General features: G+C 50.9%; 10 protein-coding genes across 10 annotated transcripts; 3 read left to right on the plus strand and 7 right to left on the minus strand.

The window, feature by feature from the left end:
• Window positions 1-387: 387 nt before the first annotated feature.
• Window positions 388-2,001, minus strand: ALTATR162_LOCUS7307 (uncharacterized protein; the record flags this gene model as incomplete). The annotated part of the gene is made up of 1 exon (XM_043314935.1): window positions 388-2,001. The coding sequence occupies one exon, from the start codon at window positions 1,999-2,001 to the stop codon at window positions 388-390; it is 1,614 nt and encodes a 537-aa protein (XP_043170870.1).
• Window positions 2,002-2,904: 903 nt separating this feature from the next.
• On the minus strand, window positions 2,905-3,684 carry ALTATR162_LOCUS7308 (uncharacterized protein; the record flags this gene model as incomplete). Its single annotated transcript, XM_043314936.1, has 1 exon — window positions 2,905-3,684. One exon carries the CDS (start codon window positions 3,682-3,684, stop codon window positions 2,905-2,907), a length of 780 nt encoding a protein of 259 aa, XP_043170871.1.
• A 3,094-nt stretch (window positions 3,685-6,778) lies between these two features.
• Window positions 6,779-8,538, plus strand: ALTATR162_LOCUS7309 (uncharacterized protein; the record flags this gene model as incomplete). The annotated part of the gene is made up of 5 exons (XM_043314937.1): window positions 6,779-7,187; window positions 7,236-7,612; window positions 7,675-7,748; window positions 7,965-8,182; window positions 8,237-8,538. 5 exons carry the CDS (start codon window positions 6,779-6,781, stop codon window positions 8,536-8,538), a joined length of 1,380 nt encoding a protein of 459 aa, XP_043170872.1.
• A 146-nt stretch (window positions 8,539-8,684) lies between these two features.
• On the minus strand, window positions 8,685-9,812 carry ALTATR162_LOCUS7310 (uncharacterized protein; the record flags this gene model as incomplete). The annotated part of the gene is made up of 1 exon (XM_043314938.1): window positions 8,685-9,812. The coding sequence occupies one exon, from the start codon at window positions 9,810-9,812 to the stop codon at window positions 8,685-8,687; it is 1,128 nt and encodes a 375-aa protein (XP_043170873.1).
• A 707-nt stretch (window positions 9,813-10,519) lies between these two features.
• Window positions 10,520-11,912, minus strand: ALTATR162_LOCUS7311 (uncharacterized protein; the record flags this gene model as incomplete). Its single annotated transcript, XM_043314939.1, has 4 exons — window positions 10,520-11,087; window positions 11,145-11,287; window positions 11,366-11,764; window positions 11,814-11,912. The coding sequence occupies 4 exons, from the start codon at window positions 11,910-11,912 to the stop codon at window positions 10,520-10,522; spliced, it is 1,209 nt and encodes a 402-aa protein (XP_043170874.1).
• Window positions 11,913-13,232: 1,320 nt separating this feature from the next.
• On the plus strand, window positions 13,233-13,808 carry ALTATR162_LOCUS7312 (uncharacterized protein; the record flags this gene model as incomplete). The annotated part of the gene is made up of 2 exons (XM_043314940.1): window positions 13,233-13,235; window positions 13,290-13,808. 2 exons carry the CDS (start codon window positions 13,233-13,235, stop codon window positions 13,806-13,808), a joined length of 522 nt encoding a protein of 173 aa, XP_043170875.1.
• Window positions 13,809-16,011: 2,203 nt separating this feature from the next.
• On the minus strand, window positions 16,012-17,646 carry ALTATR162_LOCUS7313 (uncharacterized protein; the record flags this gene model as incomplete). The annotated part of the gene is made up of 1 exon (XM_043314941.1): window positions 16,012-17,646. One exon carries the CDS (start codon window positions 17,644-17,646, stop codon window positions 16,012-16,014), a length of 1,635 nt encoding a protein of 544 aa, XP_043170876.1.
• A 2,577-nt stretch (window positions 17,647-20,223) lies between these two features.
• ALTATR162_LOCUS7314 (uncharacterized protein) lies at window positions 20,224-21,900 on the plus strand (the record flags this gene model as incomplete). The annotated part of the gene is made up of 3 exons (XM_043314942.1): window positions 20,224-20,575; window positions 20,631-20,844; window positions 20,901-21,900. 3 exons carry the CDS (start codon window positions 20,224-20,226, stop codon window positions 21,898-21,900), a joined length of 1,566 nt encoding a protein of 521 aa, XP_043170877.1.
• A 181-nt stretch (window positions 21,901-22,081) lies between these two features.
• Window positions 22,082-22,591, minus strand: ALTATR162_LOCUS7315 (uncharacterized protein; the record flags this gene model as incomplete). Its single annotated transcript, XM_043314943.1, has 1 exon — window positions 22,082-22,591. One exon carries the CDS (start codon window positions 22,589-22,591, stop codon window positions 22,082-22,084), a length of 510 nt encoding a protein of 169 aa, XP_043170878.1.
• A 44-nt stretch (window positions 22,592-22,635) lies between these two features.
• On the minus strand, window positions 22,636-25,632 carry ALTATR162_LOCUS7316 (uncharacterized protein; the record flags this gene model as incomplete). The annotated part of the gene is made up of 5 exons (XM_043314944.1): window positions 22,636-23,187; window positions 23,241-23,503; window positions 24,175-24,228; window positions 24,280-25,546; window positions 25,603-25,632. 5 exons carry the CDS (start codon window positions 25,630-25,632, stop codon window positions 22,636-22,638), a joined length of 2,166 nt encoding a protein of 721 aa, XP_043170879.1.
• Window positions 25,633-25,839: the final 207 nt, after the last annotated feature.

Raw genomic sequence — 25,839 nt, forward strand, 5'->3', positions numbered from 1 at the left:
TTAGCTGCAGATAGGGCATCATTACAAGAACATGATGATGATGACGACGACGACGAGGAAATGCGCAAACTGAGGAGGAGAGCGAGGTTGTTGCGTGTTTCTGAGGGTTGAACGGTTCTATGCGCTGTAATTATGCCTCTGTATCTGAAAGGAAAGGCTCAGTGGCATTTGCATGGCTTGGGTTCGGATGGGTGGGCGTTGTGGATTGGGATTGGGGATGAGGATATCACTACTCTGCTGTTTTCACCGTGTATAATGGAGTGGGGCTATCTATGCCCCTTTGGACCTCCTTGCGGTAGTCTAAAATCGGACAATGGAAGGACTATGTCCCAGCCCTGCTAAATCCTTGTTCCTTCTGTTCATGACTCTTCAGTGACTCTCCTTTTATTACAACGGCCACCACCACTTCTTCTCCTTCTTCTCTGCCTTCTTTTTTGCCGCACCCGTCCCGTCTCCCTTACCCTCCCCGAGTTTATCAAAGAAAACTACCATAATCGTAGTATCGTCTACAGCATTCCGGCTCAATGGCTCTGGGCCCGCCAGAATTCCCAAGAACAGGCCTCTCCTAGTTCCACCCATGGCATTTCTCGCGAGGCAAACAGCTGCATTCTCATCCTCAATGGCGAAGTACTCAGGCGTCGCTTTCCAATCCACTTCCTGGCCTTGCTCAGGGTCACAGGTAACGCCGGGATCGAGCGAGGAAAACGTAGTAGGGAAGACGGGTGGATTAGCCAGCAATTCTGGATCCTGTTTAACGGACCCCCGACCTCTCTCCCGAGCTGCTAGGTACTTGGAAACACACTCCACGGCATGCTCAGAGGATATGCGATCCCAAAGGCCATCGGAGGCCATGATCATAAAATCGCTTTTACCCCTCCCATCCCCAGGTTCTCGTCTCAGGATTTCCGTTTCGGTAATCTCAGGTTCGGCCGTCATGTACGGCGGTGATTTACTACCCGGTCTTGGCGCGGTACCCCAGAACTTGTGCTGAACAGCTTTGATAAACTCATTGTCCCATTTCCAGCGATGGTCACCGAAAGCCCGCGTCACTGCAATACCGAGCATGCGGCCTGTTTTGGGGTCAATTACAGATGGCTCATCAGGGTGTTCTTGGTTCAGTCTCGCGACTTCTTTGACATTGAACCCGGTTTGGTCTTCTGATAAGGGTATCGCGGTGTAGGAATCCGTAGTGGGGTCCCACCGGCCGAGCACAGCGCGAGAATCGCCTGTGCATGCTACACGGAGTTTTGAAGTTTGAGGATCGAAAGCTGCGAGGAGGGCACAGGAGCCTGAGAAGGCTGGGGTGAGGGCAGCGATTGCGGCGCCGTTTGCGGCCGGGAACCAGTTTGCGGCAGTTTTGGCGCGGTCCATGATGGTTTTGTCAATGTTGAGAAAGGCGCGCTTTATTGTCGACTCGACTTCTGGGCTTGAGGCAAATTGGGGTAGGCTGGTTAGGGCGGAGCTGACCATGGGGATTAGTGTCCATTGCAAGTAGAAGGCTGTGTGGCGTCCTGCATGTCCATCGAGTATCGTCCAGTAATTCCACAACTTGTCTCCTGGGCCCGGTGATGTTCCCAGTGCAAAGTAATCCTCACAGGGCTCATTACTGCGGAAGCGACATCCGTGTGTGATGGGCATTTGCACACCCTCCATGCCTTCGACACCCTTCTTCGCATCATCTTCCGTCATCATCCATCCAAAGCACAGCTTGTCGAACTGCTCCGAGAAGAACTTGGCAACGTTCGGATCCTTGAGTGGGGCGCTGGGGTCTGGGATGTGAAAGTCAAGCACATGTTGGAGTTCTTCGCGTGACTTGTAGAAGTGGAGAGGAGTTGCGAGGGAAGAGGCATCGTCGCCAGATGTAAAAGCCGCGTAGACGCTATCCGTCCAATCTGTTTCTACGATGTCGACGAGGTAGTATGCTAGGCCACCGACCACGAGAAGGGCAAGCACGGTCTTGGTTGGGAAGCCGGACTCTAGGAGGGTGGTTGTGGGGTCCATGGTTGGCTGTTTCCGACGCGTATTGTAGTGAAAGACATCTTTACCATGAGGTTTAACACGTTCAAGGCGAGTGTGCAAAAGTTGCGTTTGCTCAAGGGCACGTGATGCTGGACTTGTGTAGACGCGTCCCTCTGTGTGTAGCCGCAAAGTGCGGGTCGTTGCTGCTAGTTGTTTCTGTGACCGGTATTGAGGCTGTGCTTTGACTGAGCACTTGAGCCTCACAGCGTTTCCACACCGCCTTGAAATCATTTTGCTCGTAAAGCTGTCTGAAATTGCAAGTTGGTTGAGGTGTGTTATTGTTCTTGCGCTTTGTGGAGTTTAGGCCGGAGGGGCCGTGCACGGGCTAGCTTGATCGCCCTTTCACGTGGAACGATCGAGCAGCGCTTGGCAACAGTTTGACACTTCAGATGGGCGTTGAGCATAGTCGTGGTGGACCATAACGGAGGACGTACCTTGTTCGATGAGGTGTGCCACCGAGCATTGCAGGCAGAATTGATAAGAAGATATAGTTGCTACTAATAGACTATTGTAAGGATTGGGTATCGTCGTTACTTGCTTGTGCAACTCATGGAAAGCATAAGAATCCAAAACGCCCCCCTATTTCACCGTAGATGTCAAACACACCGCATATACGCCGATGAGAGTGATGTCAATGACCAGCAGCTCATTAATCTAACCGGACAAGTATAGGCAGCAGTCTCCAGGCGTGTTTAAAATTTCCATCCCATATCGTCCTGCTTCAGTCATCAACAGCCTTATATTAGCCATCCAGGTGCAGCCGCTTCCGTACTGCAGACTACCCGTGGGTCACCTCCTCCAGCCATTTCTTTCTTCCGTTACAAGTGCAATGTCAGCGAACATCGATGTTGCAACGTGCTCGCCTTTTGTGTCGGTAGCTAGATGTCACATCTCTGTCCAGTGTACGTCCTCTATGCGGTCGACTTCTTCGTACTGCCTCTTCTTCTTCTCTTTCTTCTTGGCGTTTGTGTTCTTCCGTCGTAACATCAACTTCATCTTTGTTGCCAGTTTACCAAAGGTCGCCGCAGTGGGAGTGCTGGCAGTCTGCTCCTGAAGCTTCTTCTCGTCTTCTTTCTCGACTTCTTCGCTCTTCGGGGTGTGATCTTGCTGCGATAGGTCGGCCAACTTGATCTCTTGTGGGCGACTGATGTACCTCGCCTGTTTGGTAGGATGTGATGAAAGCGAAGTGTTGGATGAGATTTCCTTAGCGGCGGTGGCCGGTTCTTTAGATTGAGGTCTTGTGGTGCTGGCTTTGGGTTTGGGCGGAGCCTTCACTGGCAGTGGTTGGAGCATGCGCCATACAGGCTCAGTAGGGCTGGATGGCTCGGAGGATGAAGACATAGGTCGGACTAGAACCACTGATGAGTCGTGCCACTCGTGGTCCATCCTTGGTGAGTAGGCTGGTGTAGACGGCTCCGAGTCGATGAACGTCCCAAAGGACTTTGCCGACATTGGTGGGGGGGACATTGGTCCTAACGATTGTGGTGTCATGGGAGCGTGAACGAGAGCTGGAGGAGGGTAACTCTTCGCTGAAAACCGATGTGGTCGTTCGGGTGACATTGTACGCGGCTGCTTTGGCAAGCCGTGAGTGGAGAGCGGTCTGTGGATGCTGTCACCCAATGAAGCCGAGCCCAGGTTAGGCGACGGCACAGAAAGTGTAGCCATGTCTATCGAGGTGTGACAGTGCCAAGTTTGGGACAAGCTTTTTGGTGAAGGTAGCAATTTTAAATGGCGGACGCGTAATGCAGTTGTACGAACGAGACGCGCAATACGAAAAGAAGCACGGGAATGGCGGCGGCGAAGGATGTAAAAGAAGGCGGCACCCGTAGACAGAAGCAAGTACCGAAAGAAGGTTATTGCGGCGTAGCAATGAGACCGGTCAACTGGGTAAATCAAACGGGAGAGGAGACCAGAGACTGCGCCCCCAAGCGAAACAGAACGATAACAGAAAGCTGAAGGCGGTACCACCTGAGGCCTGCAGGCTACACTTTTGTTCATATCAAAGCACCACACATGCGGCATCCGCGCCGCGACGGTGCGTACCACACCGATTACAGCGCTGACAGATCTATCTGCGCATTCCATGCTACTGAAGTGGCAATGGTGGAGCTACGACGTTAGAGTATACGCGTTGTCAAGACTCGAGAGCCGCCTGTACTAACCCCGCCGTTTGGCATGGTACGGAAACTTCCTAGAGGGTGAAGGACGTTGGATATGCGGCTAAGTAGGGAATGATTGGCGACCCAACTGGCGGAGGCGCTAATGTCAGGGCGTCATTGGTCGACACCGGACAAGTTGCATCAACCACGCCGCAAATTCATATAGAGCAGCGCCTGCGGAATAGACAATGCCAACAATGTGGAACCGGGGTGTGAACCAACATCGGGGTGCTGTCCTGAACGGCTGGGATCTGCTGCCGTGGTTTGGTGTCGAAAGACAGCGGCTCACAGCCCCCATTCGCTCGATGTTGTTGCATAGTCTAGCGAATCAGCTTCACGAAGCATCCTTTCAGCCTGCGAGCCCCTTCAGCTAAGCATGACCGCTGCCTGCTTTGAGACGTAGGCAGATCTTCCGACCTCATGGTCAGACCAGAAGAAGAATGTATTCTTGTGTGTGGTTCGTTGCCATCAGGCTCCTCCAGTTCTCGTTCCCGAGACGCTCAGCCCAGAGCTAGGATCATCAGTTCGCTGATCAAAGTTGGCCCCCATGGCCTGAGTGGTCCAAGGTCTTCCAACAACTTGTCCTCTATCACGACATAAGGGCTAGGGCAGTGTAATGCGCGTCTGGTCAAGAGACGACTGCGCCGCAATATCGAGGTCGCGTTGAAAAGTGGGTATAGCTGGTCGTGCTCGCGGCAGAGACCGCTGTGCCAGTCTGTTGTGCAACGTGTATAAGCGCCGTGTGAGTTGATCCATGCAGACTACTGGTACGACCGTGCGAATGCTATACTAGTTGTAGACACAGTGCGGATGTAAGAGATTCTTTTTAGATTAATCCGATGCGCGTGAATGAGGGGTCATTGTAAGCGACGAGTTCTTGCAGATTACTCTTAGGCCGTTTGGGTAGTTGGTAGGAGATCTTGCAGCCCGCGGCCAAGGAGCTCGGGCCGTCAAAAGGATCAGGATCGCCGAGACGAGGTCCAAGAAGAAACCGCATGCAGGTGAAGCTTGACTGACAACGGCTATACACCGAGGGAAGTCGATCCTACGTGTTATTGTATCGGCCCTTCCAGCGAAGAGCAGGAAGGTGCAGGTCCAAGGTGGCGCCAAGGCAATCTCTGCCGCGCGGGAGCAGCCCCGACCACCAGCACGAGCCGTTCTCATGCCCACCCTTTGGTATGCATGTCTGCCTATCGAAGACCTCATCTGATCACTAAATGCCCTCAGTTTACCTTCGCACACCTCTTTGACTGGAGTGTAGTCAACAACGGAGGTCGTTCGGTGTCTTCAATGTTGCAGACGTTTCCAATGATTCATCTCGCCGATGTTCACCTATAGCCTTAATTTGGTATCAACCATGGCAATCCGCCTCCTTCACTGCTAAAGTCCTTACACGTAATTACGCATGCTATATGTCAGATGCGCAATGCTTCATATCATCGAACCACCGACTATAAGGTTACGTGGACGTGAGTATGTCCATATTTGCTTGTCCATCCAACCTTACAAGTCTATGGCTCAGGCGAGATATTGTGCAGTTCGTTCCTTTGTCAATCTCGATCGACGTCTACTAACAAGATCAATCTCTGGTCTCACCATCGATTGACTTCACCCTGTCTTCTTGTCTTACGCGTACGACATCTGTTACCAACATCATCTTGTTGAGACTATTCACTCCCTGGCCTCAAGACGAGTATCAAATCTAAGCTTCCTGCTAATTTATACGATTTAGCTGTTTACATCCCAGCCGTTGATGTTGAAAATGAATACAATACCACGCCCTAGCACCCCAAGACCAGTCATTCTGGATTTTTTTCATAGCGTTGGTGTCTGCCTCAGTGCTTTGGAGACTCCGATGGGAGCAACAGCGACTGCCTCAGTACTCCCCCAGTTGACTGCACGACCTTCAACTGTCCCTTGCGATTAGAAAATGATGTTGTTGTCACTCCTTGCAACAACCAGTTTGACTCCAAGCTATCCATCATGTACGAAGATGAGCTACCAAGTTCGACACAGTAAGTCATTGAAGAATTAGCATGGTTTTTCAAAGAAACAATGAACTAGGAGATCAGACATTAACCGGCAAGAAACCTCTCGAAACAATACGTCGATGGACTGAAGGGCGCGTTACACTACACTCCGTTTCAACGGCTTCCATCCAACCTATCGCATTAGCTACTACAAGACGCAAAACAGTGCCAGGAGGTGTCACCGACCACAGCGAATATCGATCCATGGAATGAGGGTTATTCTGCGCCTTACTAAGCCTTGTATTCTGCGAGAGGTCCGGACGTTGAAAGATTGCGGCAAGTTCGGCGCAAGACGTTGTAAATTTCCCTAAACTATCTCCGACTGTCCTACGTTGTAGCCTTTTATGTCGACCTCTGACACGATCACTCGGCATTGGTGCCTCTACTTCACGTTCACCTTCACTCTTGATGTCAGTGCGCAAGCTGCACACTTGGTCGCGATTGCAGTTTGATACTTGCCTTCACGTCGTATATTCCGCACCACGTCTCTAACTACCTGTTCTTCTCAACTTTATTCCACCAACACATTGCCTTAAATATCACACATGTGCGCCGCGACGAACTGAAAGCATGGATTTCCCGCATGCGCAAATGCAGGCGGCTCTGGCTGCGACCAATTTCTCGCCGGCCGAAGTACCATCACTCTATGTCCAACCCGACAATTCACAGAGAAACGCGCATCGAAAAGAGAGCGTTATCCAACCGCTCCGCAAAAGCGATACTGGCGGACATCGAGACCAGCGCCAAGCCTCTCGCAAGAGCAGCATCAGAAAGTTCGGAAGTCTCTTCGGCCGTGACAGGGGTATTCGCAATAGCATCGCTAGCAGCGGTCTGTTGACGACGGTTGGGAACTCAGAGCGTGCGGACGACAATACAAACATTGAGACTAAGCGCAGTGTTCAGCTAGTCACCCGCACGGATTCCACTGAGACTGATAGCTCCATGAGCTCCATGAATAGAGAAGAGATCAGGGAGCACCGTGAGTAGACCTGACCGGCTCGACAAATAGGAACTGACATGATCGTAGACCGAAAGTTCGTGAAACTCCAGAGACTTGGAACCGACGACACCACCATACTCACAGCCGACCCTGACGACTATTCCCAATATAATTACGATGATACCGTCGACAATCAGCGATCCAGAGCCGAGTGCCAAAATTGCGAAGGCACACATGTCGCTCATGATCTCGCTCCTACCCCACCAGGCAGCCGTCACCGCCACCAGCGCCGCGAGTCTCTGCGCGTTAATCTTACACCCGAAGACGTCGAGCGGTTCGCCGGCGAAGTTCGTAACATGACTATTGCAGACGTGCATCTTTCCTTGTTCGGATACTGGATCAAGGAGAGCGATGAGAACTTCAGAGAAGCCAAAAAGCACCTTCGAGAGCTAGGAGTCGATCGTGTGAGTAGCCTGATTCCTTGTCATCTATACCGCTCGAGATTCGAAACTAATATTAGGCTCAGGGCTATAACCTATCTCGTCTTAACAACTACTGCCTAGAAGAGCTTTGTCGAGACGTCCTCGACATCCGCCCAACGTACGCTAAGCCACCTACAACAGTCCATCTACGGAGAAGCTACCGCATTGAGAATCTGCGTCACCCAGGCAATGCCTGGTGCCACGGAATGTTCAATATGCGACGGTCTTCTTCTAATCACTCTTACTCAGCCTACTAGCAGCAGCGACTAATCCGGAACTTTTCGGACATGCATGCTGCCCTATAGTTGCGGACACTAACGTTGAGGTGTTTTAGGGAGTGTCGTACCACAGTGCTCAAGCAGCAACCCGCTACCGAAAAAGCATCGCTGCAGTACTTGACCCCGACACGTTCGTTTTCTTTACCCGTTGCTCCGCGAATCGATACTTTGCCGCCTTCGTTGCGCGAACAGAGGGAGCGGGTGATTAGTGAGGCCGCGCAGAGGTCTACATCACTCGGCTCTCCTGATGGGCCTAGGGATTACCCACCCAATAGTAGGTTACTATCGTGTATGAATGTCAAGAATGTGCAAGACTAATCAGATGTAGCGCCCGATCGTCCTTTACCGTTATCTCCACGCTCGCCCAGCTCCACCCTGAACGCGCCACCCCTCCCCCTTGGTTTTCCCTCCCCGTGCTCGCCCCCAAGGGCATCAGATGACCACTCCATTCTGGAGTCATACCGAGGGTCGTCCGATAGCTCTTTGGATGGAGTATCGGACTGGGATCTCCGAGTGGCGGACATTTACGAGCAGGTGGTCTCCCTGGAGGACATCACCCAGATCGACCGGATCATTGCAGATCTACAGAATCTTAAGGACTTGTACTCCTCCAGGGAGATCGAAATCTGAGTTTTTGGGTGCGGCATATGGGGCGTGTGTTGCTCCAATGCAATATCAAGATGGATCAAAAAGTTGAGTATGATCTGAGTGTTCCCTGGCTACTACTTCACCCATGCATTTGTGACTTGAGAATACAGCGAAGGTATACAGGTTCACTATGCCCAATACCCTATGAGAGCCATAGTCGCCGTTCCGACGAAGACATAAGCCACCATCCGTCCTAACTTCCCAAGCTTCTTCGTTCTGTTTTCATCGAACAAGAAATCCTTAGCCAACATTTCCACTGATCCGCTATATATCAAGAAACCAGCACTGACAGCATTCAAAACACCCTGTACCATCAAACTAACTTTACTTTCAGGCAAATACGTCGTGCGAACGCCCAGCCCAATAGCAATAGACACAGGAGTTGTAAGGCCGTACAAAGCGCAAAGAGCCCACGGCATCCAGCTCTTGCTTCGTGGGAAAGGGATGTTGGATAACCGAGCTCCTATGCCTAGACCTTCAAAAGATTGGTGGAATACGAGAACGGGATAGAGGGTTGAGAATTCGTCGCCTACGACACCAAGGTTCAGGCCGATGATAACGGAGTGGAAGATGATTCCGAATTCAAGAACAAGAAAAGCCCCAATTTGCTGAGCAAAAGAGAGACGATCTGCTGTTGACGATGTCATGTTTGAGAGGAACGCGCTATTGCTGTAAAGGCTTTCTGTGTCCTTTCGATGGTCGTGATCTTGGTGTTGCGCGGAGACATGGAATTCGGGGTCCATTGCTGCTGCAGCTGGTGCTGCATCGGGGTCTCGATCAGAGCGAAGGAAAGCGCTATTCGAAACGCTAGATTCCTCTTTTGTGACGCCGAATTTGCGTTCAACGTATACTTCTGCAACCAGATCCACGCAAAAGACAGCCATGATAGAAGTCAACACTATCGCTGCGCACCAAGGGTACTCCGCCCAGCCTCCACTTTCACCCACACAACTACCTGGGCCGATGGCTTCGTATGCTGGATCCAGTAGATGAATGAATGCTGTAGCGACAATAACGCCGGAGCCGAAGAAGCGTGCGAAGGTGTACAGACCGAGGGGAATCTTCCAAGACGGTTTCTTTCGGGCAATAACGGGGAAGTACGTGACGGATGTTGAGACAAGACCGATAACGAAGATGGACGATATCCGCGCCCCGAATTGACCGTTATACTCGTTTTCGCCGATAGCGAAGTAGCAGATGACTTCTGCCTGATTGACTGTCGTAAGATCGATATTGGTTGGGTCGAAAGCCGTCATGTTGAGAAGAGAGAATGGACAAAGCGACCGAGTAAAGGTAAACTCAGAATTATAAAGACGCGATATCCGGCTATCTGACAACGTGGGGCGAATTTATATGAGAAAAAAGAGTCGTTGCGGCTCTGACGGCATTTAGTGTTTACATGCCAAGTACCGTGTTGGACGGTTGACAGCAAGCATTACAACCTGCCGACAAAGAGACATCGACATGAAACCGACCATGTTAGTGTCTAACTATTCGGTACTCTCGGCATCTATTCTTTGCAACAAGTCGTTGACGACGAAGAAAGCTTCGTCATTGCTTAGCTTTTCTTGGGTACCAGTATACGGCAACGGGGCGAGCTTTTACACCTCTAGCCACCTAGGAATGGTCAATTCCACAACTCTCTATGCTTCTTAGCCCATCAAGAAAGAGCTGCTGTTGTTACCGGGATGAGAGGTGAAAGTTTGCTTGTGTTGTGGCAGGCGCTCGGTGATGTGTGATGAGCTTGGCCAGTGCTCTACGAGACATGCAGGTGTTCACTTTTTTACCTAGGTAACCGACTCCATCCCATCGCCTACAAATACTGACAATGTGCATATCAGCTGAAGACGGGAAGCATTGAACTGTCTCTCTAAGTCTGTGTTATTCATTCTAAACATCTATCGTGACTATCCAAAGGCCTGCCTTACGCCTACGTCCGGATGGGTACCACTCATATACTCTATCAAGCGAGGCCCCTCGCCCTCAGGCCATTAGTACTTTCTTTCTCTTGCAAAGTACCTAGTCGCGTCACCACCGGCGGCTGCCGTATAGTGATGTTCCGAGTGAACATGCTAAGATCTGGCCGTTGCTCTTCGCTTGGTGGTGGGGGCCTAGGCGGTCGTTTGGCAGATCGCGTGGGCACTGGTATGTCAGGTAGCAGTATATCGTCGTTTAATGAGTGACTGGACGCTGCGGGAGAATTTGGTTGTGACATACTCGCTTGTATAGACAAAAGGGGCTCTCTTATAACCGGTGGTGGGAAAGAGTTGTATGATTCGTAGGGAGTGCCGCCGATAGTGATACTATCAGACCAGTGTTTTGAGTGTCTCGACTTTTGTTTGGGGGCCTGCGATCGAGAAACCTGAAAGCGAGAGTAAGGCTTGAGGCAGAGACTGCAAACGAAAAGCACTGCGAGTATGGTTTGGCCTTGTGTGACAACAGTGTAAGGTATCGAGTCAAAAGAAGGGTCTCCGTTGCGATCATACGCTTGCTGGAGGTAGATTAGGCGAATGACGGATGCTGCGACCAAGCTTCAGGAAGTTGTCAGAAACGATTACCACGTATTTGGAAATAGGCCCTTTACTCACATGAAACGCATTGACAATAGTAATGTTGCCAAGGTCTTCTGACGATAAGACTCACGAAGTGTCCATACACGATGCATGGAAAGCGCGATCACAGCTGTTTCTAGGACGAGGTCTACAACCGTTGCAATCATCCAGAAAGGTACCTATTTCAAGGTCAGGGATAATTACAGCTGCAATACGACATTTGGATTTACCAGTGGGATACATCTGCCTGTCCATACCATCCACGGCGTGGGTAACTCGCATTGGAAGACCATACCGGCTAAAACTGCAATAGTCCATACCAATACCAATACACTGATAGCTAGGACGCCTGCCCTCCGGAAGGTGCTGTCTGCCAGATGATAGAGAAATAGCAAGACCGAGGTTTTCGCTAAGCTAGTTGTCAGGACGAAGAGTATCGTCGTGACAAAGAGCTTGAGCTGGATTTGCTCCAGGTCTCCCTTATTCAAAAGACACTTCTTCTTCCCCAAACCGGAGTTGACGGCTGTGGATATTATGACGGTACTTCCAAGAGCAAAGATCGATGCGGCAACGATGATGACATCATCTGTCGACGAAAGATGGCGAAGATGGTCAGACTTGTATCGAGCGACAATTCTTGCTACAGTGCATATGGCCTATAGTGACGAGTCAGCATTAGAATTGATAAGGGGAAGAGTCTTGTACCAATAGACAAGCAAGAAACCAAGCAACCATTACCAGAATAGTGCCATGGTTCTGAGCAGAAATGAGCGCGTTCTCCTGCTGGGCTTGTTCGTCACACATCGTGATTTGTGACTTGCGCCGTTCGGAGATTGCATTGAAATGAGCTTTGATCAATCTTTATCGAAATAGCATATTGGCGGCTACAAGAGAGTAGATGAGGCCAGATATCGTCGAACTTCGGACAACTGCTGCATATGCGGCGTGTAAGGCTCCCTTGGACTCCGAATCACCAGGGCTACGCGTCTTTGCATCTCATGCGAATGATTGCCTTTTGTCGCAGCAACGAGGGTGAGGGGTTTGTGCAGTTTCGTCTAGAAGACTGGAAATAGAAGCGGAAGGGAGTTGGATAGCGGGCAGCAGCGAATCGTAGGATACCGTAACTGGAACGGGAGGGACATGTTGCAGATCGGTCGCACGCGTGCCTGCATCTAGGCTAGACAGTTGGCGTCGAGCTGAGTCCAGGTCCGTAGCGTTGGGATGAAGGATGCCGCCACATTGATACGAGGATGCTGTACATGCCGGAGGGCTAGCCTTCCGTGTATAGTGGTAGCTGAGGTTAAATGGCAGCGTTTCAGCATAGGTTTGAAGTGGTAAAAAAGCAATACTCTATCTTATACCTTGACATGCCTGTGGCAATCATATCTATGACATGATCGATCTGATTGAACCTTGTGGAAAACGAAACGACGATATGCGGTCGCACAATACAACGTGGACGATAACGGGTGTGTTGTTGATGTGATTGGCAGTCAACAGATCAGTGATCGGGAACGGGCCGCAGCTAGTGAAGTCCGATATGCTCTGATCTTACCAGAACAGTTACGACATAATTGGCCAATCCGAGCAAAGAGGCATGACCGTATGATACGACGGTGGGAAGAAAGACAACTCCTCACTTGGCACGGAGTTCGACACCTTGTCCGTGAAGTCTGGTAAGACAGCTCCTTCGGACTTCGTCCTGGGCGCAGAAGCCAACGAGTTGTTTTGAGATCCCAGTTTGATATTCAACGACCAGAAACCACTGTTAAGAGTGAACCGTGTGACCTGCTTCTCGTAGATGCTCAAGTGTGGCGAAGCAAAGGGGTGCGCGAGCAGCGCTAGCTAGCTCGCACCGTTTCCGATGGAATTGCAGCGGTAAGGAGCAATGTACGAGGGTAACCACACAGCGGCTTGAGACGTTTGTGCGTCATCCGACATCAGAGCCCAACGAGAGCCTGTTGCACGAAAGTGAAGTTGTTCGTCTGTGAAGGTTGCCTTGGCTGAGAGGTCAGCCTCGGAACCTGCAGCCGCTACCGTATCGATAAGAACTTTTCGGCAAGGCCAAGAGTTCAAGCCATATGCGACTGTGCTCTCTAACCTTTGCTCTAACGCAACCCAATCATGGTATGTTTCTCGAATATGCTCGTCTAGTATTTGAATACTCACGCATGTCTCCAGGCTCCAATAAAGAAGCGCACAACAGCGCGCGCAAAGTCGGCTCGCGCAGCCCGTCCTACCACCGCGACTCTCCCCAAGCCCGATGGCATATCCTCTTTCCCCTCATCCAAGCGCGACAAGCAGAAGATCAAGCACTCTTCCTTCGTGTCCAAGATTGAAAAATCTTCCGCCAAGACTCAAAAGCGACGACGACCCAACAATAAGTTGATCGCAAACCTCGAGTCGCTTGCCGACGCACTGCCAGGCGCTGGGACAGATGGTGAACTAGAAGTAGGCCAAGCGCGGATAGTTCAGCCCAAGCAGATGCTCGAGAGCATGAAAAGAACGAAGGGTGCGAAGAAGAGGAAAGAGAAGCTGGAGAAGTTAGAGAAGGAAAGGTTCAACGCCAACCTAGTACAGCTAGTGGGAGGGAGTGGGAACAAGGCACAGGGCGCCGATGCAGTGCGGGATCGCTGGGCAGCACTCAAGAGCCATGTGCAGAGCAACATGGAGACCAAGCCCGAGTTCGCGCAGCAATGAAGCCAATGCGTCTGAGATATGAGCGCCAGCCCTCACCAATGGCTCGGCGAAGCGAACCTCCAATCCAGGAACACCAAAGACACACCTGTGTGTCGATATTTGAGACATTGTTTTGGGATACCGATTGCTTCAGGTGGGTTGACTCGACGTGAGCGTTTCCGTCCTTTTCTCATCCATCTTTAGTAGGGATTTTGCTGTTTAGCATTATGAGCAACTACAGTACCCAATACCGGAAATCGATGCCAGCAGCATGGAGATCGCCCAAACCATTCGACATGATATGAGTATTCTCGAGGCGAATAGGCCGCAATCTGCTTTGCGCTGCGTAATGCACAGCGGAAACTTTCCGGAAGATCGCAACTGCTAAGTCATGGACGACTATACCGAGAACTCATACCTGCAAAATGTAGCTCAATAGGCACTAATATGAGCAAGTAATAAGCATGTGTATAGATCCGTCACACGATTCGTGCCCTCTTCTTCCATACGCTCCATTCTTCATTATGAACTTTGCCGCAATTTTCTCATCTCCAAGAAGCCCTCTCTCAAGCCAATCCATCCCTATCCCCAACCCAGCACCCAACGAACTGCTTATCAAAGTTTCCACAATAAGCCTCAATACCATAGAAGCCAACATTGCAAAACTAGCTGCGATCCTTATCGCCTACCCTGCTATCCTAGGTTCTTCTTACACCGGCACGATCGAGGCGCTCGGTTGCTCAGTTACTAACTACCGCGTCGGCGCACGCGTGCTGATAAGCAAGCAATTCAGTACAAAAGGAAACCAACATGGTGCCTACCAAGGTTACGTCCCCGTCGCAGCCGGAGAGAAAATGGTTATTCGGATACCGGAAGGAAGTGACGAGGCAGTTCTAGCCAGTCTAGTTATGAATACGAGTTGTGTCCCTGGGCTTTTCTCTGGACAGCTGGGGCTAAGGAGACCTGGTGATGAGATCTTGACTGTGGGGGCAGAAGAAAAGAAGAACGTCTTGGTGTATGGAGGATGTTCTAGCTTTGGCCGACTTTCTGTGCGGTATCTTCGGAGCGCTGGTTATGCGGTTACTACGACGTCTTCACCAAGGCACATGGGTCCTATGCGTAAATTAGGCGTGGATAGTGCCGTTGATCACACGCTGTCTCTGACACAAGTTGTCTGGTAACTGGAGGAGAGAGGGCCGTACGAGGTTTTCGTCGATATGATATCCACTCCACAAACTATTCGCACTACGGGTCAGGTTCTGAAATCCCAGGATTGTGGTAAACTCTATGCTACGCAACCATCTTTTGGACCTAAGAGCCTGCCAGATGGTGTAGAGAGCGTGTTTGAAGCGTGGTTCGAGCCGCTGTACGAGCAAGAGAACAAGGGTTTACTCGAGTGGATTGTTGAAGAATATTTACCGTTTGGTTTTCAGAAAGAGTGGATTATCCCTCAACCTATGGAGAGAGTGGAAGGTGGGCTGGAAGGTATTGATGGTGCGTTGGAGAACCTAATATCAAATGGTGAAGGTGATGGGAAAAACTTCGTTGTGAGCATTTGAGACTAGTGCTATCTTCCTATACAAATGCTACAGTAATCTTATAGTCTTGGTCGATTCATACTTCTCCACTAAGACTATATTCCCTAGAACACATCTCTTAATAGTCAACAGCAGAATTATCAGGGTTCATTACAGGTGCCCAGCTTTTGGAGGCATGATTCACTGCGCATCATTGATGCTGTTCCAGTTATCCTAATATCCAGATGCAGTTACTGCCACGTGAGATCCTTGTACATATGCCAAGTGCGTCTCCAAAATGAGGAGATTCCGATGACGCGTACCAAGCCGGCTGCCCGAGCAGCGGGGATTGAGAGTACCGTGGTTGAGTGAATGACGGCGCACCTGTGAAAAGCTTAGCTAGATGTCCCTGAACCGAATCTGGGGAAATCTGCACGTGTAGGGTATCGTCAGCAACAATAATCGTATCAAGAAACAAGATGTGACTCGAATCGGTGTATGATATCAGATGTACGTAACTCTAATAATGCCAGCCCACCATCCGTACACATCTAAACACAGCAATCAAAGTGCTACCGCAAACTGCTGGTAGCTAAGGGGTATCGAATACAAAAAGCGAACGAAAGCAGGGTCATCTACGTTACTCCACCGCAACTACCCTTCACTCAGGAATGATGTTGAGACGAAAGAGCCACCTCGACATACTCTCAAACAACAGTAAAAGTGCGCTGCGGATAATTGTCCAATTGTGTCATATCCTGAATTTCAGGGAACCAATGCTCAAACAATGCTTCAGCGTCTTCGCTCATCTCTTGCTCAATGCCTTCAGGTGTACATTCGTAGCATTCTAGACGTCCAACGCGGCGGTAAGTGTTGTTTCCAGGTGATGGCTTGAGCACGATTCCAACGATGGAGGAGCGGAATGTCATGCTGACGAGAACGCAAACAAGAGTTTCTCCGTCTTGCAGCGTGTCTTCGCCTCGAGGTGGTACGATGTCTGGTGTAAAGTCGACAGCCATGCCGTTTTTCGCTAGGATGTACGAAGTCTTTTGTTCTGATGATGCCGATGTAGATGTGTGGAAGATAACCTCGGCGGCCATGGCCCCTGAAAGCTCGAGAGGTTCACCCATGATAGGGGACCAGGCACTGGCACGCTTTCCTTTCGGACCGAAGGAAGCTCTGCACGCGAGATCCATTGCGCTTGTGTTGTCGAAGAAGATTGGTGAGCCTTCGACTGAGGCCCAAGACCAGCTTGGCACGTTCTGTCCTTGTGCGAGTTTCGGCCGACGGCATCGGGAGCTGTCATTAGGATACCAGAGAAGCCCGAGAGTGCTGAACGTCCATTGTCCTGCTATGTATCCTGACTGCAGAGTCGGAGAAAGGGCTTTTGCAATGCTTGCTATTGCTATCAGGCGATCGCTGTCGTATGTGAGGTGCCGTGCAGTGTATTCAGTTATGATATATGACCACAATTGGAGCGTCTCTTCACGTCTGCGCAACAAGTCCTGCTGAGCACCATTGGTGAGATGTGTAGAGGCCAGTTGGTTTGTCATGCTATCTGTCCTGGTGTGGCCCATATTGCCGTTGCTATTGGCTTGCTGTGGTCTGTTGAGTGTTTCGGCTATGACTCTGCCAAACTCTTGCTTGACCTGGTCATTCGGCCGCGAGTCATAGGTACTTTCGTCGATGCGCCCGCATTCGCATTGATAACCTTCTCGACATTCCAATATCATTTCGCTTTTCGTAAAGTGTAGCACCCTTGGCGAAAGTAGACGTTCAGCGTATGGCCATGCGCGAATCAAGAGTGGTGTGTGTAGGTTCGCTTCTTCGGACATGTTGAAAGGTAACTCCCACTCGTTCATATGAGCGTTTCCGTCAAAAGGTGCTTTGAAACTGTAGTGGCTCGGTTGTTCCCTCACGTTTATCTTATGCAAAGAGCCTTTATGATCTGTTGCTTGTATCTTGAATGGCTGCGTCTTGGGAGGAAAGAGGGGTTGGGTACTACTGTCGGATGCGGATGTTGCCGCGATTGTCAGGAATGCGTTTCCGAAGATCTCGTCCATCTTTAGCGAATCTTCAAGCTTCTCTTGGACGTCATCTTGTATTAGGCAGAGACTATCGATGAACAGCCAACGGAAACCAAGTGCCCGTGTGAGGAAGACGGCCTCTTGGTACGCTCTTGGCAGTGTTGACCATGGTATGCTCTTCTTGTGCGACTGCAGCGTTGCCAAAGTTGTCTTCGGAATACCTTTGCCTAGTCCCCAAACATGGCTCAAGGCGATATACTCGCCATGTTCGTACCTTCTCTCGTCCCGTATGTATTCACTCTCGTGCAATCGCATGCTTTTGGAATCGTCGCCAGATAACAAGTCTAGCACGCGCTTCGGTAGCGTGGTGGGTTTACCTCGGCGACTGCACGTAGCATGGCTTTCTAGGCAAGTCTTTATTAAGCCCCGCGCTGTTGCCAGACCGGTACTCTGTAGTGGATTATCTGTCACATGTCTTCCTCGCCCAATGGCAGAGAAAGGAGACTGGCCGTCTGCAGCGTTGTCAGTCGACGCGTTCCTGCAGAGGGAGCGAGCTAACAGTAGGCGGCCGTTCCACCACCGCGGCCATCATTAAAATCGATTGAAAATCATCAGAAGAAACTTGGTGCATACCTCCATCGGTGAAGAACTCGAGCTTGAGATCTGCATGGCCTGCTGCATGTTCATGGTCGTCGTCGTCGTGGCAATCGTCTTGGTCGTCGTTGTCCTTCCAGCGAAGCTCAACTGAGAGATGTTCTTGGGGTGCTTTTCCCAATTTTGGCTTGAAGGACTCTGCCGTAATTCTGACATTGTCCTCGTTTATGTTTGCGAACCGGTCGTGGTGTAGTAAGACGCCATTGAGAAGGAGTGCGCACGCGCGACATGCACTTGAACTCGACCTCAGTTTTGACAGCGTTGTGTCGACCCAAACGAGCGATTCTGATCCATTCTCCTGTGCGCTTTCCCCGTGAAGGTGTTTCTGGAGACCTTTACATGTCGTGCAAACAGATACCATGGCGTCGTGGAGTGGTCGAAATTTGGGGATGGATATGACGAAGGTGCGGGGTGTAAGAAGTCGCGTTCCCGTTAGTTCCGCGGGGTGGAAAGGCAATGGTAGGGGATGATGGCACGCTGTACGTCAGTCGAAACCCCTTTGACAAACTATACTAGTGAAATTGCTGGACAAAGAAACCAGCACTGCAACAGCGGCTGAAATTCGCGTACAGCTTCCAGACCATTCGACGGTCTAAGGTGGAAAGTCAGCTCTGGACCAACCCAAAAAGTGGAGGTGCCACTAATGCCACGAACCTCTCCCGCTCTCGTGGAGACGCGCCCAGCTTCCCAAGCACAAGGATCTACCGTTGCACAGCACTGTGGCGGCGAATATCATTTGCAGGCATACAAGTATTCGGCGACATATCGCCGTTTCAAGTTGGCCCTCGTTTAGGACCCATTACACAGACCATCGGACACCACGTATGCTAATGCCGTCCAGACTGGTTCGCGCTGACGTTCATCTTGCGCCGCCGAATCTTGCTACCCAGCTAGGGAGCGGGTCGCCACAGCATGCCCAGGTGCCGCACATTCGGAGCATCTCCCGCGAACACGACCCTCGCGCCCGCATATCCGGGTCAACCTATCTCGTTCATCTATTCGTCAACTCGATGCTTTTTTCGAGCTGCTAGCCCTACTAGGAGAATTTAACATGAAACACGAGCTGATGATCGCTCGATCAAGAGCGAGATCTGATGAAAGCGAGATCTAGATGCTTACCTGATGCCAGCCATAACTATGTTTTGACGTTCGCGTTTTGAGAAACCAGCAGAGAGCTGCGTTGCTACACACCGAAGCCTTCCAGCCTGCTTTCAGACACCCAGGCAGGACGATCCCAGGTGTGGACAACGCCTTACTAGCTGCCTGATAAGCCGCCTCGAACAACCAATCGTCAGTACGGAAATTTTATTACTTGCATTCGTGTTTCCACATCCGGTGCTCATGGATTTCTATACACCGGTCTACCATCAGCATGTCAGACTCGTCAATCGGCCTCCAGGATCCGAGCGCGTTGCATGATTACCGATCGGTCACGAGAAGGCTACACGTGTACATTTGCTCAAAAGGCTAGTAGAACCACATACGCGCGAGGGCTGATGCATCAGTGATTCAAGCTCCAATGAATCCGTCCATTCATAATGTCCCGCTGCGTGTCGTCACACAGGTTTCGAAAGGGTGGTCAGGGTTCAAGAGTCTAGCGAATTGTGTCCCCTCTTTTGAGTGTGCGATTGCATCCATAAGCTACTGTCGCTGCCTAGGATATAGAGTTTTGTCTTGTTGCTTTACCATTCGTATCACGGTCTGAGAGTCCGAGCCAACAACATGCAATGGGAGAGATCCTCTGCCTTACGAGCTAATCTCGAGGTTCCAACCATCACAAGATGCTCAAGTCGAAGCCGAAAAGGCGAGGGGATGCTGCCCAAACGCGATGAGGCTTTAATATATCGTCAGGGCTGTGCATCATGTGTTGGTGTGCAATATTGTAGTGTCCTATAGCGTGCTAAGCACATCCTCCATTACGCATATCATACATGTCATTGTCGCTTCGCCCTTGCTCCTACATGGCTGTTCTAGGAGATACAGCGCTCATAGATCGGTGATACCAACACCTTTTCAAATCAGTAGCCTGGAATCAGTAAGCTGTATATGTTTCTCATGGTGGCCATAAGACCACACATTGTGGTTGAAGCAAAGGCTTATTATAGCACGTGCATTTACTGTCAGGATCGGGACTAACGTCATGGCCCCACGGGTGGTAGCGACGACTCGACCCCACATCGGGCAGCCACACGCATTCCAAAGAGTTACGACGTGGGCATATCATCCGGCAACACCAATATGACTTCGGTAATCAGCTCTTTGCGCAAGCAAATTGCGTCGTGCGAAGCTACATTACAGGATCTACGTCAACAACTGGCGGAGGCTGAGCACAACCAACGCGGAATAGCCAAAGTTGTGCCCCAAAAAAGACCGCTAGCTACTGATCCGACCAACCCTCTGGATCATGATATGAATTTTGGAGTACCTGATTTATTCCGCGAGGAGATTTTAGCAATTTTAAAGCAAGAGCAGGAGGCCCCGCAACATAGTGTATTGGAGGTATCTGAGGAAGTGTCAAAATGGCCGCTTGAGAAAAATGAGTACAAGAGATATGGGAGGCAGCTAATCATGCCAGAGATCGGACTGAAAGGTGAGTCAAGCCTTCCGTATGGTGCCTGGAAATTCGCTGAGGTTGAGATATCCAGGTCAACTTCGCTTGAGGGATGCTCGTGTACTTATCGTAGGTGTGGGTGGTCTTGGCTGCCCAGCTGCTGCATATTTGGTCGGAGCAGGCGTCGGTATTGTAGGACTAGTTGATGGCGATGTGGTTGAAGAATCGAACCTACACCGACAGATCCTACATTCAACTGCAAGAGTCGGAATGACCAAAGTTGAGAGTGCCATGGTGGCTTTGAAGTCGTGCGTCTATCCAGAAAACCCAACACACTGGAACTCCGACTAATCCACTAAGGTAGGCTTAATCCTAATGTCACACTAATTCCTCATGCATCCCGACTCAGTCCAGAGACTGCCATTTCGACGTTCAAGAGATACGATTTGGTCCTGGATTGCACAGATACCCCTGCATCGCGCTATCTGATCTCCGATGCGTGCGTTCTTCTGCGCAAGACTCTTGTTTCAGCGTCAGCACTTCGCATAGATGGCCAGATGATGGTGTTGAATAATCCACCGTTGCCACCGGGTGATCCGAATGGAGGCCCCTGCTATCGCTGTGTCTTCCCGAAACCCCCACCACCCGAATCCGTCGTATCATGTGGCGACGGTGGTATTCTGGGACCTGTCGTTGGCGTAATGGGCGTCTTACAAGCACTGGAAGCGATCAAAGTCCTGACCCAAAGACCTACTACCATGCCTGCAGACCCACCAAGCCTGCTCTTATTCTCGGCCTATTCAAACCCTATGTACCGCTCCATACGCCTCAGGGGCCGAAAAGCCAAATGCGCTGCCTGTTCATCACATTCAACAATTAGTGAAGAGGCACTAGAGTCTGGAAGTTTGGACTACGTTCAGTTCTGTGGCGGTCTACTTCCGGATACCAATCCGTTAGCCCCAGAGGAACGCATATCTGCAAAGAATTACGCGCAGATACGATCCGGCGTCAACCCTTTCACGGGTACAGTGTCAAACAAAGACAGTCACCTCCTTGTTGACGTACGCGAACGAGTCCAGTTTGAGCTGTGTAATATTGATGGCAGTATAAATGTGCCTTTCTCTACGGTTTCAGCTACGCGAGGACCTGATTCTGCCACCGAAGAGGAGACTTGGACCAAGATGTTACGGCAGTCAGAGAAGCCTATATTCGTGGTATGTCGACTAGGCAACGATTCACAGACCACGGTCAAAAAGATGAAGGAGCTTGGGCTTGATGCGGGAGGGAAAAGATATATTGGTGATATTAAAGGAGGTCTACAGGCCTGGAGGAATACTGTTGATACTGACTTCCCTGATTACTAAACCATTGTGTACTTCCGAAATCGGCCTGTAGTAGCGACGGCATCTCAATCAACTTTTACCAAATTCACCCCCCAGCCAAGCAACTCCACGCTCACAACCCTTTCCTAATCCGCGTCCATGTGAAACACAAAAGTGTCAAGTGGCTCACTCACATAACGAGCAAAGTTACCTAGATTTCAGCTCATGCACTCAAGTTCCGCGCCCACAAATTCTTCGCAGGAGCTATCTGGTCTGGTAGCATCCTCCAGTTTTCGCTGTCTGTACGCAGCGAGTCTGGATCAGTTGGGTACAAACGTGCGCTAAAGTTCTTGGAAGGGACGTTTCGTCGTTTGGCCAAGGCGTCGATAACGGAGACGTTGTTGATGGTCAATGAGTCGATGGAGAGCCCTGGGCCAAAGGTAGAAGACAATACGAGCGTATCATTCCCAGTTGGCGTTGATAGCGTATATGTGCCAGCATACTTTGACGAGGCTTGCGATCGCGCTAGTTGATCGGCGTATAGAATCAATGCAGTGGTGATATTTTCGAGAAGTTCAATGGAAGTATACGATGTCTCTCTCCCAGCAGCATTAATGGTGATCGTGATGTCATACTCCGGGATCAATACCAGATAAGACCCGTATCCATGCACTCCACCAGCCTTTGTATAGATGTCAATCGGTCGTGGGAAGTCGAGCGGAAGATTTCCCATGCCACACCAACGTACCGGTGCATCGAGCGTAGGAAAGTCGTTGGTTACATCCACTCCCTCAGCTCAACCTTACTAAGCAGTCCACCGTTCTTTAGCACCAGAAGCATCTTGAGCATCTCGTTCGGCGTAGACCACAGACCACCCGTAGGGTTAAGACTCGCAAAATCAGCCACGAACCAACTTTTATCCTCGGGGCGTCTAGGTAGGATGGCGCTTCCATCGTCTTCAGGGACGACGAAAGTCGACTTGGGCATGCCGACGGGATCCAAAATAAACTTTTGGATAACGTCTTCGTAACTCTGGTTGTACACCGCTTGGAGAGCTTTGCCGAGGAGTATGTAGCCAATGTTACTATACATTGCGCGCGACTCTGGTGAATGAGGCACGTGTGCTGGGTCATTGAACTCGTCGATCACTTCTTGATCCGTACATACTCGGCCGCCGGGAATGGGGTCGCAGCCTGGAAGTGTATTGTTGATCTTGGGTAGGCCTAGCGCGGCAGCGGTAGTTGGGTTGAACCCGAGATCGGTGGTGTAACCCGAGTATGATCCGTTAGCCTTCAACTTGTGGGAAGTATCAAAGAAGTTGTATTTGAACTTTCAAGTCGACCGAGACCGGAAGTGTGATCGATTAACGATTTGATAGTGACATCGCCGTAAACTTCCTCATTGAGTTCGGGTATAAACTTGGTGATCGAATCATCCAGGTTGATCTTATCTTTGCTCAACTCCAGAGCAAGCGCAGTAATTAACTTGGTGGTGCTGGCAATGCGGATCTTGGTGCCGAAAAGCGAGTGGTTGGTTTCTCGGCCGGGAGCCGAGTATTCATACTGGAAGACTGTGGTGTTGCCAATGGAAGCCTGGATTGCGAAGGAAGTATTGGCCGTGGGAGTCTGCTGGTTGCATAATTCTTCTGCCCATACGCAGAGACATGGCCGTTTAAACAGCGAGATACAGAAACATCGCTGGATGCATGAGCAGTTGTGGCGCTGCCTACTAGATGTATATAAAAGTATTCCGACATGTTTGCTGATAGTGGCACACTGTTGAAGATTGTGAAGATATTTTGGCCTAGCCTAGGACGTGAGTTTTAGTCTTGTTTCAGTATCAATGCGCGGGACTTGGGAGCGACAGTACCACTGATTGCTCTTCAGCGTCTTCACCCACACGAAGTTTCAGTCACTGGCAGAGCTTTCTAATGCAAGTTGACCCGTTGTGGATTGCTAATGTACGAGTCATCTGCTGTCGCGATTTGCAATTGTCATTACAGAGAGGTGGTATCATTGCTAAGCCTGAGTCTATCCATAGTCCTGGGAATTATATGCAAACCGTGGAGAACATTGGCTCCATATTTTCTTGAAAGCCACAAATGCAACGCCGTTGATATGCCCGACGCCTATAAAAGTCCGGTAAGAATAGTGGGGAGAGAACACCGCAGAAAACTCCGCAGGGCCTGTATCAAATCGCTGTGGTCGAGCTAATGATCACAAGCATCGAGGTAGACTGCAGCATGAAGATAGTTCTAGCTGCTGCCCGTGCTGCTATGCATTGGCATCGATGGCGTATGCATCATGCCATTTCCACTCGGCATGCTAGTAGGACCTTGCTGTTTCTTCTTTTCCTTTTTCGCCCAGCGCACTATCGAAGTTAGCATGTCACATGTTTCTGATTCGGGATCTGAGAACTCACGTCCGCAGGCATTGCACAACGTTTTCGGTCCGTTTGGACCCTTCCGCCATTCAGGCGAATCCAAGGTGCCGCAGTCTGTGCATACATATTCATCGGCAATCTTCAGTTTCTTTTTCTTGTCGGAAGAATTTCTGCCATCGCGGTCTAGCGATATTTGTATGCCTGCATCGCCGCGGATGAGGTTGGGGCTTGCGTCACCGGTACTGATACCCTGCGAGCGCTCGCCGTCCCTGTACCGAAGGCCGGTCAACATCTCGATTGTCTCCAGATGATTCGCGCCCTCATACCGCATCATCTTATCGTTGATACTATCAGGCTTGCTTGCAGCGAGGGCTTCGTCGAGGTTCTGACGGGTGAGGGCAGTGTTCGATATGACTGGCTTGGCTGGTGGAGGCATTTGCGCATAGGACGCGGCATCGGCCTGGCTCATGTTCTGCGTGACATGGGATTCTGAAGGCGTTACCGACGTAGTTGTGCCCTCGATCTTCTTTGTCCAGTCGTCCTGCTCATCCTGCTCCTCTCGCTTAAGCTCAGCTATTCGCTTCATCAGACGCTCGTTCTCTATCTTGTGTTCGAGGAAGGAGTCGAGCAGAGCGGCGTTCTTGGTCGGGTAGGGGCGCGCCATCATGAAGAAGCCGCGGCAGTTGATGGTATTGGGTGGCGCAAACGTGTTCTGGTCGCTGCTGAGGTGCGGATGGCCGTGGGACTCGAAAATGATCCACGAGTCATCCGTCTTGCGGAAGCGATAGAAGAACCGGAGAGGGTTTCCGGACGCGATAGACTCGTTGAACTCCTTGACGAAGATGCCAATGTCGTCGGGATGAATGAACTCGTTGATGAAGCGGCCCATGACATGCGAGGGCTCCCACCCCGTGAGGGCTTTGCACGAAGGCGAGACATAGAGGACCCTGCCATCGGGTGTCAGTATGTGCAGCAGGTCGCGCAGCTCTTCCAGGACGCGCTGCGACCAGTTCCTCCGCTTGGTAAACTCGGTCAATGTGCTGCCAGACGGATTCATGTTGGGAGCGCCGAAGCCAGTCGGTAGAGGCCCAGCGCCTGCGCCTGTCATTTGCATGTCGCCCATGGTGCTGCTGGCTGGTACACTGGCAGCCTGCATCTGTGGATCCGCGAAGGAAAACCCGCCGTTCTGGCCGCCCTCGGCTCCGTCGAGCGACCCCATATCCAGATCCATCGACTGCATGCCATCGTCCATGGGCAGCCCATTATACTCCTGGCCCGGTGGGTGCATGGGGAGTCCGGCCATCATCTACACACATGAGACAGTCGTTCAGATTTACCGGGATGCAGGGCTGGTCATCGTACCTCAGCGCCGCCGTTTTGGTATTGCGCCATGGCTTTGCAAATGCACGACAGTTGGATTTTGCATATGGAGTCGTGCAATCGAGCCGCGGGTGATAAGCGCGGGTGGCTTGCCCGAAGGTAAGATGGGATTTCAATGTTATGTGCATGCCCATCCGCAACTTTGGCATGACGACAGCATTGCTGCGCTTATGAGCCCAACGCGCACGGCCTTTTCCAGGGTTTCCCAGCACGTGACAC

The sequence above is a fragment of the Alternaria atra genome (assembly GCF_907166805.1).
Source record: "Alternaria atra isolate CS162 genome assembly, contig: 28, whole genome shotgun sequence".
Lineage (NCBI taxonomy): Eukaryota > Fungi > Ascomycota > Dothideomycetes > Pleosporales > Pleosporaceae > Alternaria > Alternaria atra.